Raw genomic sequence first — 21,683 nt, 5'->3', positions numbered from 1 at the left:
TTATTTTTTTCAGTGTGGAGAAACAAGTATCTATTAAATGAAATACAAAGACATCACAGGTTATATAATGAAAATAAAATAATATGTATTGACAAATCAATGGATCAACTTAGATACCATCCACACAGAAGATATGCAACAGAAATTATAATTAATGTTAATGAACCATTAGAACCACATGGTCAATTAATACCCTATGGTACAACCAAATTAAAATTCTTATTTAAATTTTTTAAAAATTTAAATAAACGAATTCAAGCAGGCGATATTCCAACAACTGTCACTTCTTTACAATTTTTAGCAAACAAATCAGGATTTAATAATGATTATTATTCTCATCGTTTCGATATTAAATCAGTTATCCCACCAAGTGTTACTCAATTGCATCTCGGTATAAATCAAGAGATTTCACCAAATACATTACCACCATCGCTTACCAGTTTAACAATGGAACTAGATCAAGATATACCAATTGGAACTTTCCCACAATCATTAACTACATTAAAACAATATGAATTCAATAGAACAATTATACCTGGTTCATTTAGTTCAATTGTAGATTTATTCCTAGAATCCTTTAATCAACCTTTAAAAGCTGGTGACTTACCGATAACATGTAAACATCTATATCTTTGCTCTTACAATCAACCCTTTCAACCAAATATTCTTCCACCTCAATTAGAAATATTATTTTTATCATCCTTTAACCACCCACTATCATACGGTGTACTTCCAGAATCAATCACTGAACTAAGCATGAACGAATTTGATCACCCATTATCCAACTCTCTATCAGCACTACATTCATTAAAAGTACTCTATTTACCAAGGTTTTATCAAGTTATAAAACCAAATGAACTTCCACCATCAATAACTAATCTCACTTTAGACGAATATAACCACCCACTTTTAGACGGTGTACTTCCAGAATCAATCAATTTTCTACGTATGAACGACTTTGATCACCCGTTATCTAACTCTCTATCAACACTACATTCATTAAAAGTACTCTATTTATCATGGTTTAATCAAGTTATAAAACCAAATGTACTTCCACCATCAATAACTGAGCTCATTTTAAATTCATATAACCACCCATTAGAACCACAAGTAATACCGCCAAACGTGGAACATTTAGAGTTAAGATCATATAATTGTAATCTTGGTAAACATTTATTCCCAGATACTTTACAACATTTAGTTATATCAAACCATTCAAATGAATTGTTGGAAAATGATTTACCATCATCAATTACAGAACTGCATTTCGAATCGAATATTAGTTATACTTTAAATCCAATTCGATTTCACACTAATTCAATACCACCATCAGTAAAAAAACTAATACTCCCAAATCACCATTCCCAACCTCTTCAAGTCGGTACTATACCCAATTCAGTTACATATTTAGCATTACCTAAATTATCTAGTCCTCTTCAAGTAGGTGTATTACCAGAATTTCTCACTAAATTAACATTTGGAAGAGGATTTAATCAACCTATTGACCCAGCTACCATTCCACTATCTGTTACTCAAATATCATTACCTTATAATTATAAACACCCAATACCAAACTCTTTATTAAATATAAAAATAAATAGATACGCTTAATTATAATTGAAAATAAAATAAAAATGAAAATAATAAACATTTCTTTTGCATCTCTAACTCTAACTCTTACAAGTAATTAATTAAATGCTTATTTTACTTGTAAAATTTAATTTTTTTTTTTTTTTTTTTTTTTTTTTTTTATCACCCTTTTCAAGGGGGTTTTTTACAAGAATCTCTCACCAAAGTAACCTTAGGATAAGATTTGGTCAACTTACAATTTTATATCAAAAAACAAAAATTTTTAAATATTAGGATTTAATTTTATTTTTTAATAAAAATTTTTTAATATTTTTTTAAGAAATACAGTTCGATTGGATTTAGCTCTGGTGAATATGTTGGAAGGTAGGCAAGAGTGCAACCATGTGCTTCAAACATTTCAATAAGAATTGGAATAGCTTCAACACCTCCATGGATTGGGGCATTATCCAAAATGAGAACGGAGCCTGGTGGAAAAAATCCACTTTGAAGAGACTCACCAAGAAAGTGAACAAAATCTTCAGTATTATTGGTTTCTTTTCTAAGCTTATAAAGTACATCGCCAAAATGATTGATTATAAAAAACCCATTATAGGATTCAGATAGGTTTTCTTTAACAGAAACTATTCTTTCCTTATTTCTTGGCCCAAGTGCACGTGTTCTACGCAAATCTTTTGAACAAAAAGAACACTCATCAGTGAATTAAGTTCCAATCAACGGTATAGGCGAAAACGAGAAAGTCATGGTACCTGAGGAGATTTTCATTTGTAAATTTATTTATCTATTTGTAATAAATAAGTATTTTTTGATGATTAAATAATGCAATTATAACTTACATTTTTATAAATTGGTGTTCGGAAACTATATCCGAGCAAACGGAATATGTCAGTGATTCGTCTTTTGGTTACTGGGTGGTCGAACATTTTCATTTCATTAATTTCTTGTGCCAATTCAGTTCTATTGATTAGTGGGTTTTGTTTGATTAATTCTGCCACCATCAATTTAAGTAATAAAGTATGAAATTCATCAAATTTAACCAATTTTTGTTTTTTACCTCCTTGCATTGCGGTTGTTCCACCTTTTAGCATTTTTTTCCTTTGGTATTGCAAACACCCTTTTGTTAAATTAAATTTTTTACATACTTTGGATAGCTTGTTACCATTTTCAAATGATTCAAATGCCGCAGAAATCCTTCTTTCAATATTCTCCTCTAAGTGTGCTTGTGATCTCTTTAATTTTTTTGCCATTTTGAAATATTTTTTAATTATTACAATAGAAAAAAAATTTTGTGGAAATATTTTTTTTTTTCCATCTTTTTTTAAAAAAAAATTCAAATTTTTATTTGAATTCTGGGCCAATATTATTTGCTCCTCTCATTCTAATAGTAGAACCACCTCTTCCCCTGCCTCTTCCCCTGCCTCTAGTGACACCACCTCTAGTAATACCACCTCTAGTAGTACCACTGCCTCTAGCAATACTATTACTTCCAGATGTTCCATTATCTTCATCTTGGCCTGTACCATCTTCATCCTCAGCTGTACCTTCACCTTCATAAGGATTATTCTCTTCACTATGAGAAGTTCTGTGCATTTTTCTCCAATTAGTTGTTGATATATTACCCAAATGATTAATTAGACATGAAGGTCCACAATAATAATAAGTGGAATTAAAATATTCGGAGTATATGTAAAAATGTTGACCAACATAATTAGTACACCCACCTCTTTTTTTCGATCCATGGAAACATAAATCTGGTGAATTCATGTCTATGTTGGAAAAAGAGTCTATTCCAGCTCTTTCAAATGCTTCTTTAAAAATATTAATTAATCTATTAGTTTGATAAACATCTTTAAAGTGTTTACCAGATTCACATACTTGAATTGGAAATTTGAGGTGGTCTAAAACAGTTCGTATATTAGTATAATTGTTGTCATATAATAATATTTATAAAAATATAGATTTTAAAATCTAATTACCTTTTTCTATGACTATAGCAAAATTGGTTTGGTTGGATGATGTAACCCTTTGCGTACACTTAGCAGCAATACATGATATACCACCAAGATGATTATTTTAAACAACCGAATAGTTTTCAACTAGTGGTTGAGGGTATTCTATTTGTGGTACCATAGGGGAAATTGATGGATATAAAGCTCTCGCTGGTGAAATTGGTGGTGAAATTGGTAATGAAGTATTACTACTTGATGGCGATGAATGTAAATCATTTGAATCAAATCCTAAATCAGATCTTTGTTTTTTATGTACATTTTGAAGTTGATAATTCTCACCAAGTTCTTCTAGTGTCTTATTTATGGCTTCACGATAATCTACATGATATTTTTTTGCTGTTTTTAATGCACATGTTAGTACATGATAGTTGAATACAAATATTTCTTGCATCTCTTCACAAAAGTAACACTCTTTAAATGACATTATTATTATTTATTTATTATTATTTGTTTAAAATTATTATTATTAATTATTTTTCACAGATTAAAATTTTAATAAATTATTTTATTTTATTTATACTAAATTTTCAGTGGCCAAAGAACAACCAAAATAATAGAATACTGCCACGCGGCAGTAGCCATCTTCGTTTGGAGTTTCTTTGTTTACCAAAACTAGTAAAATTTGTAATTTTACAATAATAAACCTTTATTAACGGAGATTTCAGTTTGTTTGAGTAATAATTATCAATAGATACCCAAAAAATAGTAAAAAAAATAGTAAAAAAAATAGTAAAAAAAGATTAAAAATATAAAATTTTGTGTAAAAAAAAAAAAATATTAAAAATTTAAATAAAATTTTTATTAAAAATTTCACCAAAAAAAAAAAATAAAAAAAAAAATTTATTTCATACAAAATTATCTGGCATGTATTTTTTTTTTAAATTTTATAATTTATCAATATAACTATTTTTTATTTTTATATATCAAAATTGAATTAATTGAAAAAAGTAACTAAGCCATTTGGTTCATAAGAAAAAACTGTTTTTTTATAAAGCTTTGACAAGATTACACAATGTTATTCAGGATTTTTTGATTGGTAATATGATGGATATCTTTGCAAAAATTTAAAAAAACTCACCTATTTTTTCTTTTTTTTGTTAAAAATTTTCTTTTTCCTCCTCTTTTTTTCTTTTTTTTTCTTTTTTAAATGATGGATCAAGTTACAGAAGAAAAAAAAAGAAAAAAAGAGGAGGAAAAAGAAGACAAAAAAAGAAAAAAAGAGGAGGAAGATGAAGAAAAGAAAAAAGAAAAAAATGAAAAAAAAATTACAAAAACAGAAATTGATAATAATAAAAATGAAATATTATTTTTTTCAGTGTGGAGAAACAAGTATCTATTAAATGAAATACAAAGACATCACAGGTTATATAATGAAAATAAAATAATATGTATTGACAAATCAATGGATCAACTTAGATACCATCCACACAGAAGATATGCAACAGAAATTATAATTAATGTTAATGAACCATTAGAACCACATGGTCAATTAATACCCTATGGTACAACCAAATTAAAATTCTTATTTAAATTTTTTAATAGTTTTAATAAACCAATTCGATCAGGCGATATTCCAACAACTGTCACTTCTTTACAATTTTTAGCAAACAAATCAGGATTTAATAATGATTATTATTCTCATCGTTTCGATATTAAATCAGTTATCCCACCAAGTGTTACTCAATTGCATCTCGGTATAAATCAAGAAATTTCACCAAATACTTTACCACCATCGCTTACCAGTTTGACAATGGAACTAGATCAAGATATACCTATTGGAACTTTCCCACAATCATTAACTGCATTAAAACAAAATAAATTCAATAGAATAATTATACCTGGTTCATTTAGTTCAATTGTAAATTTATCCCTAGGATCATTTAATCAACCTTTAAAAGCTGGTGACTTACCGATAACATGTAAATATCTATATCTTGTCTCTTACAATCAACCCCTTCAACCAAATATTCTTCCGCCTCAATTAGAAATATTATTTTTATCATCCTTTAACCACCCACTATCACACGGTGTACTTCCAGAATCAATCGCTGATCTAGGCATGAACGAATTTGATCACCCGTTATCCAACTCTTTATCAGCACTACATTCATTAAAAGAACTCGATTTACCAATGTTTAATCAAGTAATAAAACCAAATGAACTTCCACCATCAATAACTAGTTTCTATTTAGATGCATATAGCCACCTACCTTCAGATGGTGTATTTCCAGAATCAATCACTTTAATAAGTATGAACTTTAATCACCCATAATCCAACTCTCTATCAAAACTACATTCATTAAAAACACTCAAATTACAAAAATTTAATCAAGAAATAAAACCAAATGAACTTCCATCAATAAAAATTCTCTCTTTAAATAAATATAACCACCCACTTTCAGACGGTATACTTCCAGAATCAATCACTGCACTACGTATGTACGACTTTAATCACCCATTATCCAACCCTCTATCAACACTACATTCATTAAAAGTACTCGATTTACCATTGTTTTATCAAGTTATAAAACCAAATGAACTTCCACCATCAATAAATGAGCTCATTTTAAATTCATATAACCACCCATTAGAACCACAAGTAATACCGCCAAACGTGGAAAAGTTAAAGTTAACATCATACAATTGTAATCTTGGTAAACATTTATTCCCAAATACTTTACAACATTTAGTTATATCAAACCATTCAAATGAATTATTGGAAAATGATTTACCATCATCAATTACAAAACTGCATTTCGAATCGAATATTGATTATACTTTAAATCCAATTCGATTTCAAACTCATTCAATACCACCATCAGTAAAAAAACTAATACTCCCAAATAGCCATTCCCAACCTCTTCAAGTCGGTACTATACCCAATTCAGTAGTAGATTTACAGCTACCCAAAAAATATTCCCACCCTCTTCAAGTAGGTACTATACCCAATTCAGTTACATATTTAACATTACCTAAGTTATCTAGTCCTCTTCAAGCAGGTGTATTACCAGAATTTCTCACTAAATTAATATTTAGAAGAGGATTTGATCAACCTATAGACCCAGCTACCATTCCACAATCTGTTACTCAAATATCATTACCTAAATTATATGTACCCCCAATACCAAAATCTTTATTAAATATAATTAAATATGAATAATTTGAATTCGAAATCAAATAAAAATGAAAACAATAAACATTTCTTTTGCAACTCTAGCTCTAACTCTTACAAATAATTAAATAATAAACGCTTAAATTACTTGTAAAATTTAAATTTTTTGTTTTTTTTGTTTTTTGTTTTTTATTTTTTGTTTAAATCTTTTTTATTATATTTGAGTTTTATGTTGTTTTAATCATGTTTTAAAACCTAATGTACTTTTACCATCAATAACTATTCTCATTTTAAATGAATATTACATCCATTAGAACCACAAGTAATACCGCTAAATGTGGAGTTTATAGGGCTAAGATTAAGACAACCAAAAACCTTAAAGCAGTCTCTTCAATTCGGTGTAATTGCCAATTCTTTTGTGAATTTATTATTATCTTGTTCGTAATGCCATCCTCTTCTAATCGGTATTATATCTAATTCAGTTTTTGATTTAAGATTTCTTTGTGATTATTATCACCCTTTTCAAGTGGGTGTTTTACAAGAATCTCTCACCAAAGTAACCTTTAGGTACATATTTGGTCAACTTACTATTCCAAAATTTTATATCAAAAAAAAAATTTTAATTTTTTAAATATTATTAAAAATTTGACCGGTTTTTACTATATGAGATATTTAATTTTTTTAATTTTTTTTAAATTTATTTTTTCATAAAAATTTATTCATATTTTTTTAAGAAAAAATAATTCAAAACAAAATTTTTGATCAACCTATAAATATTAGAATGAATAATAATTATTATAATGACAGAATAGACAGTAATAATAATAATAATTATAATCACACACATAATTTAGAATCAATTATAAAAACAGATATAGATAATAATAATAAAAATGAAATATTATTTTTTTCAGTGTGGAGAAACAAGGTTATATTAAATGAAATACAAAGACATCACAGGTTATATAATGAAAATAAAAAAATTTATATTGACAAATCAATGGATCAACTTAGATACCATCCACATAGAAGATATGCAACAAAAATTATAATTAATGTTAATGAACCATTAGAACCACATGGTCAATTAATACCCTATGGTACAACCAAATTAAAATTTTATAGTAGTTTTAATAAACCAATCCAAGCAGGCGATATTCCAACAACTGTCACTTCTTTACAATTTTCTAATACGGATATAGGATTTTGTAATGTTTATTATTCACATCGTTTCGATATTAAATCAGTTATCCCACCAAGTGTTACTGAATTGAGTCTCGGAATAAATCAAGAAATTTCACCAAATACATTACCACCATCGCTTACCAGTTTAACAATGGAACTAGATCAAGATATATTAATTGGAACTTTCCCACAATCATTAACTGCATTAAAGCAAAATAATTTCAATAGAACAATTACACCTGGTTCATTTGGTTCAATTGTAGATTTATCCCTAGAATCCTTTAATCAACCTTTAAAAGCCGGTGACTTACCTATAACATGTAAATATCTATATCTGGGCTCTTACAATCAACCGCTCCAACCAAATATTCTTCCCCCTGAATTAAAAGAATTAGAACTAATAAACTTTAAACACCCACTATCACACGGTGTACTTCCAGAATCAATCGCTGAACTAAGCATGATCCATTTTGATCACCCATTATCCAACTCTATATCAGAGCTACATTCATTAAAAGTACTCCATTTACCAAGGTTTAATCAAGAGATATCAATCCAAACATTTCCACACTCAATCGAAACATTATTTTTTAATAGTTTTAATCAAGTAATAAAACCAAATGTACTTCCACCATCAATAACTAATCTCTTTTTAAATAAATATAATCACCCACCTTCAGATGGTGTATTTCCAGAATCAATCACTTTACTGCGTATGAACAACCTTAATCGCCCATTATCCAACTCTCTATCAACACTACATTCATTAAAAACACTCGATTTAGAAAGTTTTAATCTACCACTATCTGGTGGTGTATTTCCAGAATCAATCACTGCACTACGTATGAGACACTTTAATCACCTATTATCCAACTCTCTATCAACCATAAATTCATTAAAAACACTCTATTTACCAAGTTTTAACCAAGAGATATCGATCGAAACATTCCCACACTCAATAATTAATCTCATTTTAAATGCATATAACCATCCATTAGAACCACAAGTAATACCACCAAATGTGAAAAATTTACAGCTAACATCGTACAATTGTAATCTTGGTAAACATTTATTCCCAAATACTTTACAACATTTAGTTATATCAAACCATTCAAATGAATTGTTGGAAAATGATTTACCATCATCAATTACAAAACTGCATTTCGAATCGAATATTGATTATACTTTAAATCTAATTCGATTTCAAACTCATTCAATACCACCATCAGTAAAAAAACTAATACTCCCAAATAACCATTCCCAACCTCTTCAAGTCGATACCATACCCAATTCTGTAGTAGATTTAGAACTACCCAAAAAATATTCCCACCCTCTTCAAGTAGGTACTATCCCCAATTCAGTTACATATTTAACATTACCTAAGTTATCTAGTCCTCTTCAAGTAGGTGTATTACCAGAATCTCTCACTAAATTAACATTTAAAAATGGATTTGATCAACCTATAGACCCAGCTACCATTCCACAATCTGTTACTCAAATATCATTACCTTATAAATATAAACTCCCAATACCAAACTCTTTTTTAAATATAATAAATAGATACAATTAATTATAATTGGAAATAAAAATAAATATAATAAACATTTCATTTGCAACTCTAGCTCTAACTCTTACATTTGGGTTTAGTTAAACCTTTATCTTTAAATTTTTTTATTTTTTTATTTTTTTTTAATTTTATTTTTTATTATAGTTTGTTCCAGTAAAGGTTCTTGTAATAAAGTTATTATTGCTGTTGTTATTATTTAAAAGATTAGAGAAGAAACCAGTTTTACTTGAATTATTTGAACCATTGTTTATAATTTCTTTATATTTGACAATTTCAGATTTACTCTTTTCTAAAAGTACTGCAAAATGTTCAACTTGAGATTCGGCTAGTCTTCTGGCTTCTCTTTCCATTAATAATTGACCCATTAAATCTTCATCATCGTAATATTGTTTCTTATGATGTAAACCTTCATCAAGTTCCTTTTTGGTAGCTTCAAGCATTGCATAAAATGATTCTGGTGTCATTGATTCGAATGAACGTTTTTCATTATCGTCTAAAAGCTTTGAAACAGTTTTACTAACTACACCTAATCTTCTCTTCTCTTCAATTAAACCTTCTTGAATCTTTTTGTTTTTTGTTTTTTCTTGTTCTAATTCGGCAACGATTTCCCAACGATTTGATTCCCATGTTTGTCTTTCAGCGCTGAAACGATCCTCTTGCTCCTTTTGTTTAAGTTTAATTTCTTGAAGCTCTTGCTGTAAACGATCTTCTGTTTCTTTATTGGCACCATATGTATTTTTAGATTGAATTTCTTCGAGCTCTTTAATTAAATTATCTCTGGTGGTTAGCATTGACTCAATTTCTTTTTGTAAATCTTTAACTTGTTTTTCCATATCGTTCGACTTATCGATTTCGTTTGATAATCTTTGAGCTAAATTATTGGCTTCTGATTGAATAAGATCCTTTTCATTTACGATATTGTCAATGATAGCTTTAAGGTCACTAACTACTTTTTCTGCTGCTTGTTCACTATCAACTTGTTCCTCGACATGTCTTCTATTGATTTTTTCTTTTTCTTCTTCAAATTTGTTTAGTTCTTCTTCACGTTTCTTTATTTCGAGCTCAATTCTCTTTTTTTGCTCGTCAAGTTCCTCTGTCATCTCTTTAAGGTTGTCTTGGAGTTGAGAAATTTCTTTTTCTTTATCTTCGATAGCGTTGTTCTTTTCAAGGATGGAAAAGTTTAATGATTGAACCTCTTTTTGATAGGTATCTTTTTGAGAGTTAATTAATTCATCTAAACCTTTGATTGCACTTTGGGATACCATATCTCTGATGGATTCATTCTCGTGTGAAAGAGCATCTTTTTCATATTCAACCTTTTGTAAAGCTCTGGAGGTGTTGGTTAACTCTGTTTCTTTTTCTTCGAGGTTCTTTTCTAATTCCTCTATTTCTTTTTCTTTTTCTTCAAGTTGTTTTTGATTATCTTCAATTTTATTTGTGAGTTCTTGAATCTCTTGAGTACTGGTTGATCTTTCTTTTTGTAATTGCTCAATTTCACTTTGTTTATCCACTAGCTCTAATTTATCAGATTCAATTTGGGCCTTTTGGGTTTGAATTTGGAAAGTAAGCTCTTCCATTTCCTTAATATGCGATTTTCTTACACATTCGATTTCTAAATCCAAATTGTTCTTTACTTGAATTAACTCGTCGATAAATGATACCTTTGAATCAAGCTCATCTGTTAATGTTTTGATATTACACTCTAATGTATCTTTTTCTTGTTCTAATCTTGCTTTTTCATTACTAATAGTTTCTTTTTCTTGTTGTAGTTGTTGGTATTGTACTTTTGACTCTTCTATTTGGGATTCTAATGATTTATTGTTATTTTCAAGTGATTGTTGTTGATTTAAAAGATCTTGCTTGTCTGTATTTAATTGTAAAACTAATTGATCTATTGTTTCTTTTTCATGTTGTAATTGTTTGGTTAGTTGTTTTTCTTTTTCAAGAGTTTCATTTAATGATTGATGGTTTTCAGTTAATTGTTTTAGTTGGTCTTCTAAAGCTAATTTGATTTCTAATTCTTTTTCGATAGTGTTGACAAGCTCTTGATTCTTTTCAGTTAACTCTTTGTGTAATACTTCTAAATTTTCATATTTTTGTTTTTCTGAATTTAACTCCAATTGTAATTTTTCCTTTTCTGAAGTTAACTGATTTAATTGAGCATTAAGTTGATTAATATTATTTTGTAAACCATCAATTTCACCAATTAACTTTTGTTGTTGATTTGTAGCTGCTTCAATTTGGGACTTTAAATCTTCGATTTGCTCTTGGTTTGTTTTGATATCTCCTTCTAATCTTTCTACATTTTCCTTGTGTTGTTTGATTTCACTTTGTAATGCTTCTTGAGTCTCTTTTAATACTCCTTTAACTTGTAGGTGACTTTCAGATTCTGCCAATAAAGTATCTTTAACACCTGCTAACTCGTGCTTTAGTTCTCTTTCAGAGATTTGTAATATATTTTTTAAATCTTGTACTAATTCAATTTGATCTAAACCTTTTTGAATATCCTAATAATTTTAAAATAAAAAATAGTTAGAATCCATTTAAATATTAGTAATATATATAGTTTTTAATAATGTTGATAACATACTTGTTTTAAATTTGAAATTGATTCTAAATGAGTATTAATAACTTTATTTAGTTCTCTAATTTCACTATCTCTGTCATTAACGATTTTTTTTAAAAGTAATGCCTCTTCTTGTAATAACTCTGCTACACCAGATTCTTCATTAATACGATTTTGATATTTTTTTGTTTCTTTAATAAGATTATTATTTTCATCCTTTAAATCTTTTAATTGAGCCTAAAAAAAAAAAATTTAAAAAAAATATTAATTTTTTATTTTAGAATTTTTTATAATATAAACCAATAAAAGAAAATTCCCTTAACTCTTTTTGATTTCCCAAAATATTGATCTATGGGGCCTTTACTTGCTCTTTAAACACTTGGGCCTCTGTTCTACTATCTAACTGACCATTATTTACATTATTACCATTATTATGACTGTTGTGTGTTGGGGTATTGTGTTGGCTCATTCTAATTTTATATAAATATTACTATTTTTTTATTTCTATTGTAAAAAAAAAAAAAAAAAAAAAAAAACTAATAGTTTGAATTTAATATTAAATAATAAAATGTAAATAAAATTTTTTTTTTAAAATATATGTGTATATATAATATGTGAAGTGTGTTAAATTTATGTGGGGGAATATGTATTTAATTTATATGTATGATATTGAAATAAATAATGAATAAGTTTTTTTAAGATTTGATGTTAAAACTTGTTATTTATTTTTATTATAATAATGTGAAATATATATATATAGTAAATGTATATATGTTTTAAACGTTGTGCTGTGGTATCTTGGTTATATTAAAAATTAATGTGAGGTTTGGCATTAGGTGTGGATATGAAATTTTTTAAAAAAAAAAAAAAAACAAAAATTTTTAAATAATTTTAAAAAAAATTTAAAAAATAAAAAAATTATTTGAAAATAATATAACAGTCAGTTATGATATCGAATTTTTTTTTTTTTTTTTTTTAAAAGTAGTTATAGTCAAAAAAAAAGTTTTTAAAACGTAGCATATGCAAGCACATTATTAAAAAAGATATCGTAGATGTAATATAAAACCTCACAGCGAAAATAGACGAAATAAAAAATAAATAATTTATGAAAAAAATTTTATTGAAAAATTAATTAAATATTATTTTGATGACTATTTTTTATTATTGTTATTATTATTATTAGTATTATTATTATTATTATTTGATCATTTTCTAAAGATTTGGTTTTTGTAATTTATTTAATTCTTCAGTCAAAGTGTTTACAGATTTTAAAAATTTAGTGACATCTTTTTTAGATTCTTTAAATTGTTCAATCCATTGATCACATTGTTGTTTAATTTTTTGACGTTGATAATAAAAGTGAGCAGTAATGATATCTTTAAAAACAGGAGGTGGTTTTTTAATCATTTCGATCATTGCAAAATCAACAGTTGAAGGAATTAAATTTTGATTATAGTTGAGAGAGTTAACTTTACCTGTTCTGCTGCCTATTTGAGATTCGTAACCTGGTTCATTAAAGAATGGATCAGGTACAAGAATTAATGATTGAATTGAAACGAATACTTGTAAAAGTGTGGATGTATTTGCATTCCAAGTTTCACCTGCATTTCCTGACCAAGTACCTAATAAAGAAAGGCAAACCTTACCATTGGCATAAAGATTTGGATTAAAACGTACTGTACCACCACCAGTTGTCAAAAGCAAAACATGTGGTGGTGAGTCGGGGAAATCTTGTGGAAAATTAACACTAAATAAGAAACAACCACCACTGTAAGGAGTATCTTTTGGACCAGTAATTAAAACTTGCATACAGTCTATATTATCTTCATCAACCCTTGCGAAAACACTACTATCGAAATTAAATGGTAAAGATTTAATTAATGATGCTTGCTCTTGTGCAATTCTTATGGTTCTTTTTTGTGATGATGCCGTTTTGGCTTTGTTTGTTACGATGTTGCCAGAGTCGAAAAGATATGGTTTTAATACTTTAATATATTGATCCTCTACATTTTCATTTGTTTCACTAATTGTTAATTTTGTTCTGTTTTGTTCTAATGCTTTTAATTCATCATTTAATTGATTTATTCTATTATTCATTTTTTCGTTAACTTTGATAATGGATTCATATAGTTTTGAATTTGGATCCCTATAGTTTTAAATATTGATAATAATTAAATTTTGAATTAGTATTAATATTTATATGCGATTTTATATTAATAAATAATATTATTAGTTACTTTTGATCATTTATTCTCTTTAAAAACAATGTAATTTGTTTTGAAATATCATTAATGTAGTCACCCAATGATCTTGTTTGGAATTGAAGTTGACAGAATACAGAAATATAAATATCATAGTCTAAAAGAGTATTTAAAAGTTTAAAGAGAGTGGACCAAATTTCGGAATGTCTTTCAACATCCAGTAATGAGATTTCACGGCAATAACTTTCTATGAATGGGATTAAACATGATTCTTCTAGTACATCGAGTGGAGGTCGATTTTTTTCAATTTCTTCTTGGATAATACAAAGTAAGCCTTTAATTTCGTTATCTCTTTCTTTTTGAGCTGCAAGAAAAGCATCAACATTCCACCCACTCTTTGAGCTACCTCTTCCATAACCAGTGCCTTTGGCCCAACATTCTTTATCGAATGGATCTCTTTTACCTGGGGTTTTGGTATTAGTAATAGGTGTTGGTGAAGCTTTTACTGGCTTGATCATAGTACTTTCTATACCATATTTCATATTTGCTCTTGGTTCAGTGTCACTAAGAAGTTCTAATCTTAATAAACTATGCTCTAATGTTGAATATGATCCGGTATTAGAAGTTGCATTCATTGGGTTATTGACATCCAATGATCCATACTTTTGAAGTACTTCTTTTAAATGATTGAGTACAAATCTCATATCACATACTAAAAAAATAATTAAAAATTATTAATATGAGTTTAGAGCAGTGTAAAAATAAATATAAAATATCTTACTTGGGTTCCAATTATCTAGTTTTAAAATTTCTAAATGTGATATTCTTCCTAAAAGAAAACCTTGTAATCTTGGTCTAATTAATTTAATAGTTGGTGGATAAAATGGATATAAATCTTCAGTGAATAAAACTTGCAATTCGATATAGTCCTATAATATATGTGTATTATTAGTATTAGTATTGTTATTATACTATATATATAATTAAATAATTACTTACATAACCAAACTCTTTTTTAATTTGTTGAAGTTGTTGACTAATTTTTGAATCTTTTTCGAAATCAAAAATTTTAACAGACCAATAATAAATATTGTCTTCGATTGGTGTTGCTGAAAAACCTAAAGAATGAACATTTTGCATAATATTAAAAAGATCATTTGTTAAAACACCAAAAGCAGCATCACTACTGAAAATAGTCTTTACTTTATCATTCTTTTTTCTTTCCCCAAGTTTAGCTCTAATTTCTTGATCCTTTTTAGCCCATATTTTTTTCATTTTTAATGTTTGTAATCTGTATAAAATAAAAACTGTCAGTATGTAAATCTTTAAATATATATCTTTAAAAATTATGTAAACTTACGCTTCTTGGAATTGATCACCATCAAATGTTTCGTCATTTAAATCCTCATATTCGTCAATTTCTTCATCCTCTTCATCATCAAAATCATTTTCTTCGATATCCTCCATATTTCCACTTTCATGATCACCCATATTACTATCTTCATCTTCAACTTCATCTAAAACCTCTTGATCCGATTCGATTTTATTTTTCTAAAATTAAACCAAAATAATTAATAAATTACAAATATCTTTATTTTTTTTTGTAAATAAAAACATACATTATTATATTTATCTAGTGACATTGATAAAATATCAGTGAACGAGTTTATAGAGCTATTATTTTGAATCTCTGAATTAACTTTACTTATCCATTGATCAATAGGTTTTTCTTTACTTGAAAAAGTCTGTATATTTAAATAAAATAAAAAAGTTATATTAGAGAGGATTTTTTAAATTTAAAACTATTTATGGGTCATACTTACAAATCCTTTTATATCATTAATGTCAGTTGGAAAACCTATTGTAATAGAATGACCTTTATATAATAAGTTTATTGATGCTTTGGTGGATTCTAACCAAATGAAATCCTCTGCTTCATTTAAAGAATTTTGCCATTTTTCAAACAATCTTTCTAAATTTCCTGCCATTATCTTTAAAAAATATATAAAATTTTATATTATTTTTTCCTATTATCTACAATTCTAAATAAATATTTAACAATAATACAATGAGATATTATAATTTAAAAAATACAAAAAAAAAATAAAAAAAAGTTGTGTGATTGTTAAAAAAATAAAAATTAAATTATAAAAAATTTTAATTAAAAAAAAAAAATTTTAAAAAAAAAAATTAAAAATATAATAAAATTTTTTTCTTAATATTTTTTCATTTTTGGTTTATTTAAAATAATTCACATAATAAAAACTTAAAAAGAAACATTCAGGTCACTTAAACACATTGTGTTTAAGTGACCTGAAGAAACAACTTATTAACCCTAATGGAAATAAAATAAAATAAAAATAAAAATAAATAAAAATTTTTTAAAAAAATATATACACTTTTATTTGTTTGGTTTTTTATTTGATTAGATTGGTGGGGAGGATATGAATTCCAATTTTTTAAAAATTTAATTTATATTTAAGATTGATTGTGGTGATTAAATTTTAATTTTAATTTTAATTAAAAAATAAAATAAAATAAAATAAAAAATATTAAGAGTTTTAATATTTTTAGATTGGGTATTGACTTCATTATTATTAATATTATTATTATTATTATTATTATTATTATTTATAATTATTGATTATAATTTATTGTTTGTTTATTTATTTATTATTTATTATTATTTAATTTAATTATTTGGAAATATTGAAAAAGAAAAAGTTAAAGGGTGAAAACTTTGGTTTTATCCAATGAAGATAAAAAGTGAATTGGTAAGATGGTTTCTTTAACTTCAACTAAAACTAAATCAACCTTTCTTTGTTGTGATAATAAAGTATCGTAAACAGCTTTTTCACCTAATGAGAGAGGATTAATTTGTTTGACATCAGTTCTTGAAGAGTCACCATTTGATAATGAATATAAATTAATATTTTGAGGGAAAGTTTGAATGATTTCGGAGATTCTTTTAACAATCTCTTTAAACTTCATACCTTTCAAAACCTCCATTCTGAATATTAAGTCTGATTGAGAGTTAATATTCTTGTAGTTGATGATTTGGAATGCGATGACCACCTTGTTATAAGTGAAGTTGAAGTAATCTGTAAGGTATGGGAATTGTACATTTTCGCGAATAGATAAAGAACGTTGACAGATGATCATTGAACCATTAACAATTTCATAGTATTTAAGACTTCTATGTGGATCTAAACAATAAATGACATTTAAAGAATCTTCACCAAATAACAACAATGGAGAGTTTGGTGCACTACCTAATTTTTGATTTAAGAATGGAATTAAACATGAAATTGGTGATTGAGAGTGACATATTTTGGTGGTTATAAATTCTAATTGCTTCTTGTATGGGTCATAGTATTTAAAGAAAACCAATATTAAATCGTTATTAATTGGGTCAAAGAATAAATTTTTTTCATTTGGATGTGGTAAATTTGAAACTTCTAAATGGAATCTCATTTCTGTTGATTGACCATGCATATTTAAATATTGAGAAACTATAATTATGATTTAATAAATATTAGTAAATAAAATTAAAACAAAAATGGTTATTAAATAACTATGTGGGAAGTACATACATATATCTTCATCATCTAATAATAGTGGAGTTCTTGTGACTCTGCTAACTTTGGTTGGAGTTGGATCCCAGAACCAAATTCTTTGTCTTTCAAAAGATACACCATAAATCATTTGAATTTGTAACTTTAATTCTAAAAGTGTTGAAAGTTTTCTAATTTTGATTGGATTATGTTTGGTGAAATCGATTAAATCAAAGCTTTGACTCTTTTCAAAATCATGATCTAATGTTAGTTTGATTGTGTGATAATAAAAGTTTTCTTCATCAGCCTTCATCTTTTTTAATTTATCTGCACCTGAATTTTCATCTACCAAATCAGATTTATCTTTCTTGCTGTATAATTGAATATGTTTTGATGTTTCATTTGAATATGATAGTAAATGATTGGTATCTAAAATATTTTGAGATAAAAAGTAAATTGTAACTCTTACTGTCAATGTGTCATTGTCCAAAAACCCATAGTCTTCTCTTTTTATGGTTTCTAATGGTAAAAATTTCTTAAAACCCCAATTAACACTGCTATAACAAAAAGTATGGAATGAGTCTATAAAACAATAAAAAATATTAATATTTAGATTTTAAATAATTATTATTATTGCCAATATTAACTACTTACATTTCTTTTCTGATTTTTTATTATCTTTATTAACAACTTCTAAAATAAAGCAGATATACTGTCTAATCTTTGGTTTGGTTTTTGGATCTACGTAATCTAAATAAAGTGAAAAGAAACCAGAAGCGCTGTTACCTCTTGGGAAAATGTAAAATCTCCAATCAGTGTTATAAAGTTTGAAAACTGGAGAGTAAAAGTTTTTATCTAATGTTGAAAACTTTTCAATGTTATAAAAGAATGAACCAGAAACTTCTTCTAATTGGTTTGATATATTTGGTTCTTTGTTATCAATGTCCATAGAGTCAGCTCCGTAATTATTTGCTTCATCTGGTGTATCTTGTAATAATGTGGATGATGATGGGTCCTGTCTTTGTTTCTTTTCAGTTTTCATTGATTTTTCACTATCACCTATTGTACCATTGTTAATAATATTCTTTAAGAATCTTTTTTGTGGTGGTGCCAAATAGAGTTGATTGGATTCTGTTGTTGATGAGGCTGATGATGGTGATGATGAAGGCAATGCTAATGGATTGGCTTGGTAATTGAAATATGGTAGTGAATTATTATTAAATGGAATTGGTCTTAAAAAGTCTGATGCTATAACAATTAATTCAACATTGATAATAATTACGCCATCTTTTAAAAATCCGTTTTCTGGTTTAAATAATGTCGAGATTCTCATAAACTTTTGGAATAACCAGCTAAATGAATTGTATGAATATATATTACTGATATCTAAAAGAAAAGTGGTGTTAATATTAAAAATATTATAAATAATATATATGTATAAATAGATATGTTACATTTCTTAAAATTCTTTTTTGGATTATCTTGATTTACAATTTCTATGGCAAATGAAATATGTTTTCTTAAAAGTGGTTTGGTTTTAATGTCCACAAGATCTAAATAAATTGAAAAGTACTCTGTTAAATTTTCAAGTGGATAACTAACTAATTGCCATAGACATCCGGCAATTTCAAATGTGGGTGAGAAAATTAAATCAATATTTGCTTGTTTTTTAGCTTTGAAGGGGAATTTACCGCAATCTGGTTGACCTAAATTTGTTGAGATTTCGAAACTAGAAAAATTATTTTGTTAATATTATTATTATTTTTTTTTATTTATTTCTATATTATATTTATATTTACTTTGGTGATGGTTCAAGGAAATTTGTGGACATTACTGTAAACTCGATATTAATGATGATGGTATCGTCAACTATATAACCTAACTCTGGATTTAATAATGTGGTTAACAATACAAATTTGGGAAACCCAAAATTCATATTCTTATCATCATAAATGTGGTCTACCCATTTCTTTAAATTCTTTTCTGGATTCTTTTGATTTATAATTTCAATGGCAAAAAATAAATGTTTAACCATTAACGGTTTGAATTTAACATCTAATAAATCTAAATAAACTGAAAAATAATTTGGTGATGAATAACCGTTTGGAAATATATATATTCTCCTAAAAAATATTAAAAAAAAAAAATATAAAACTATTAATATCTGTTATAACAATGTTGTTTTTCTATATAATAATTCTTACCAATTTGAACCACAAACATAATAAGTTGGTGAATAAAAGTTTTCAAAATGGTGTGAAAAGTTTGTTAAGTGATATGAGAACTTTCCATAAGGTTTGACATCGTTTGGATCTGATAAATCGATGGTTTTTGGTGAATGAATTTCTACTTTAATCTTTAATCTATCGTTAACTAAATAGCCATTATTTGGATTTAATAAAATTTGTAAATTTAAAAAACTAATGAATCCCCAATTTACACCTTTAAATGAAAAAATATGATTTGATGCTGAAAATAATAATTTAAAAAAAAAAAGTTAATAAAAATGAAATTTCATTTAATTTGTTTTTAAAATAATTTTTTTTAAAAAAATTTTTTTAAAAAAAAAAAAAAAACAATTTTTATAAAAATATTTTAATTAAAAAATTGTGATACAAACTTTTTTTAACGTTTTTTAAATCATCATACTGATTTATAAGAGTTAGAGTTAGAGTTGCCTCCTTTTGAAACATGGGGTTAATGCCAATATCGTAATAGTCTAAAAATATTGAGATATTTCCTGGGCTGTTGTTTCCCTCTGGGAATATTAATAATCTCCTATTTTAATTAAAAAAAAAAAAAAAAAAAAAAAAAAAAGTTAATATATTTTTTAAAAAATTTTAATTCTATTTAAACTATGGACTTACCAATTCGATTCACATAAATTAAAAATTGGTGTATAAAAACTTTCTTTATATGATGAAAAATTTGGTATCTCCACTATCCAAACTCCTCTTGTTGGTGTATTTTCTAACTGTACCTTTTGTGAGTTTTGTTTTATACCACTGCCACTTCCACCACTGCCACTGCTTGTACCACCACTGCCAGTTATGCTACTACTGCTGCCACTTGATCCATTCCCATTACTATTACTGCCACTTCCACTACCACTTCCTATATATGCATTATTACTATTGCCACTTGGTGTACCAACTGCATTATTACCACTGATATTTATAATATTAGTTGTCGATGATGTTGTTGTTTGTGTGGTTGTGGTTGTTGTTGTAGTTGTTGTTGTGGTTGTAGTTGTTGGTGGTGGAATAATTAAATCTTCAACAACTATTGGATTGTTATTATTATTATTGTTGGCAATCATGTTATTATTTGTGTTATTATTTACAGTTTGATTTATATTTACAGAGTTATTATTATTACCTTCAACAAGGTTATTATTATTATTATTATTATTTACTGAGTTATTATTTGTACTATTTACATCAATTGGAATATTAAAGATATTTTCATTTGTATTGTTATTATTCATTGTTTTTTATAGCGGACAAAAAAAAAAATTATGATAATAAACTGAATAAAAAATAAAAATATAAATAAAGAACTAAAAAAAAAATAAAAAAAAGAATTCTGAAACTGTTGCACTATTGTTATTATTTTCTCTTTTATTTTTCTCTAAAGTTAGCTGATACTACTACTACTAAATTAAAAACTGATTTGATTTTAATAATTAATTTCTATTATAAAAAAATTTAGAAAATATTAATATTAATATTTAATTTGAAAAAAAAAATAAAAATAAAATAAAAAAATAAAAAAGTTATTAAAATATTATGTTATACTATTTATATATAAAATAAATTAATATGTATACAAATTTAAATAGTATTATAAATTAAAATAAAACAAAAAATTAAAAAAAAAAAAAAAATAAAAAAAATAAAAAA

The 21,683-nt window shown here is 26.3% G+C and overlaps 5 protein-coding genes across 5 annotated transcripts; 2 read left to right on the top strand and 3 right to left on the bottom strand.

Moving 5' to 3' along the window:
• On the top strand, positions 1-5,775 carry DICPUDRAFT_18224 (uncharacterized protein; the record flags this gene model as incomplete). Its single annotated transcript, XM_003287902.1, has 5 exons — positions 1-199; positions 560-946; positions 1,334-1,527; positions 1,910-1,937; positions 5,471-5,775. Coding segments are annotated over 5 exons (1,113 nt in total), but the record flags the coding sequence as incomplete, so codon positions are not given.
• A 1,822-nt stretch (positions 5,776-7,597) lies between these two features.
• Positions 7,598-9,400, top strand: DICPUDRAFT_18109 (uncharacterized protein; the record flags this gene model as incomplete). Its single annotated transcript, XM_003287901.1, has 3 exons — positions 7,598-8,321; positions 8,439-8,576; positions 9,237-9,400. Coding segments are annotated over 3 exons (1,026 nt in total), but the record flags the coding sequence as incomplete, so codon positions are not given.
• Positions 9,401-9,588: 188 nt separating this feature from the next.
• Positions 9,589-12,263, bottom strand: DICPUDRAFT_33276 (uncharacterized protein; the record flags this gene model as incomplete). Its single annotated transcript, XM_003287893.1, has 2 exons — positions 9,589-11,967; positions 12,051-12,263. Coding segments are annotated over 2 exons (2,592 nt in total), but the record flags the coding sequence as incomplete, so codon positions are not given.
• Positions 12,264-13,126: 863 nt separating this feature from the next.
• On the bottom strand, positions 13,127-16,215 carry DICPUDRAFT_94526 (uncharacterized protein; the record flags this gene model as incomplete). The annotated part of the gene is made up of 7 exons (XM_003287892.1): positions 13,127-14,172; positions 14,264-14,939; positions 15,069-15,156; positions 15,227-15,518; positions 15,588-15,778; positions 15,847-15,972; positions 16,051-16,215. 7 exons carry the CDS (start codon positions 16,213-16,215, stop codon positions 13,239-13,241), a joined length of 2,472 nt encoding a protein of 823 aa, XP_003287940.1. The 3' UTR covers positions 13,127-13,238.
• A 395-nt stretch (positions 16,216-16,610) lies between these two features.
• DICPUDRAFT_97866 (uncharacterized protein) lies at positions 16,611-21,615 on the bottom strand. Its single transcript, XM_003287891.1, has 8 exons — positions 20,649-21,615; positions 20,402-20,559; positions 19,986-20,250; positions 19,581-19,904; positions 19,236-19,510; positions 18,436-19,167; positions 17,821-18,363; positions 16,611-17,739 (listed from the first exon to the last, which is right to left on the bottom strand). The coding sequence occupies exons 1-8, from the start codon at positions 21,266-21,268 to the stop codon at positions 16,952-16,954; spliced, it is 3,705 nt and encodes a 1,234-aa protein (XP_003287939.1). The 5' UTR covers positions 21,269-21,615; the 3' UTR covers positions 16,611-16,951.
• Between the last annotated feature and the right edge of the window lie 68 nt (positions 21,616-21,683).

Source organism: Dictyostelium purpureum, assembly GCF_000190715.1.
Source record: "Dictyostelium purpureum unplaced genomic scaffold DICPUscaffold_117, whole genome shotgun sequence".
NCBI classification, from domain to species: Eukaryota; Evosea; class Eumycetozoa; order Dictyosteliales; family Dictyosteliaceae; genus Dictyostelium; species Dictyostelium purpureum.
This window is presented reverse-complemented; position numbering and strand designations above follow the sequence as displayed.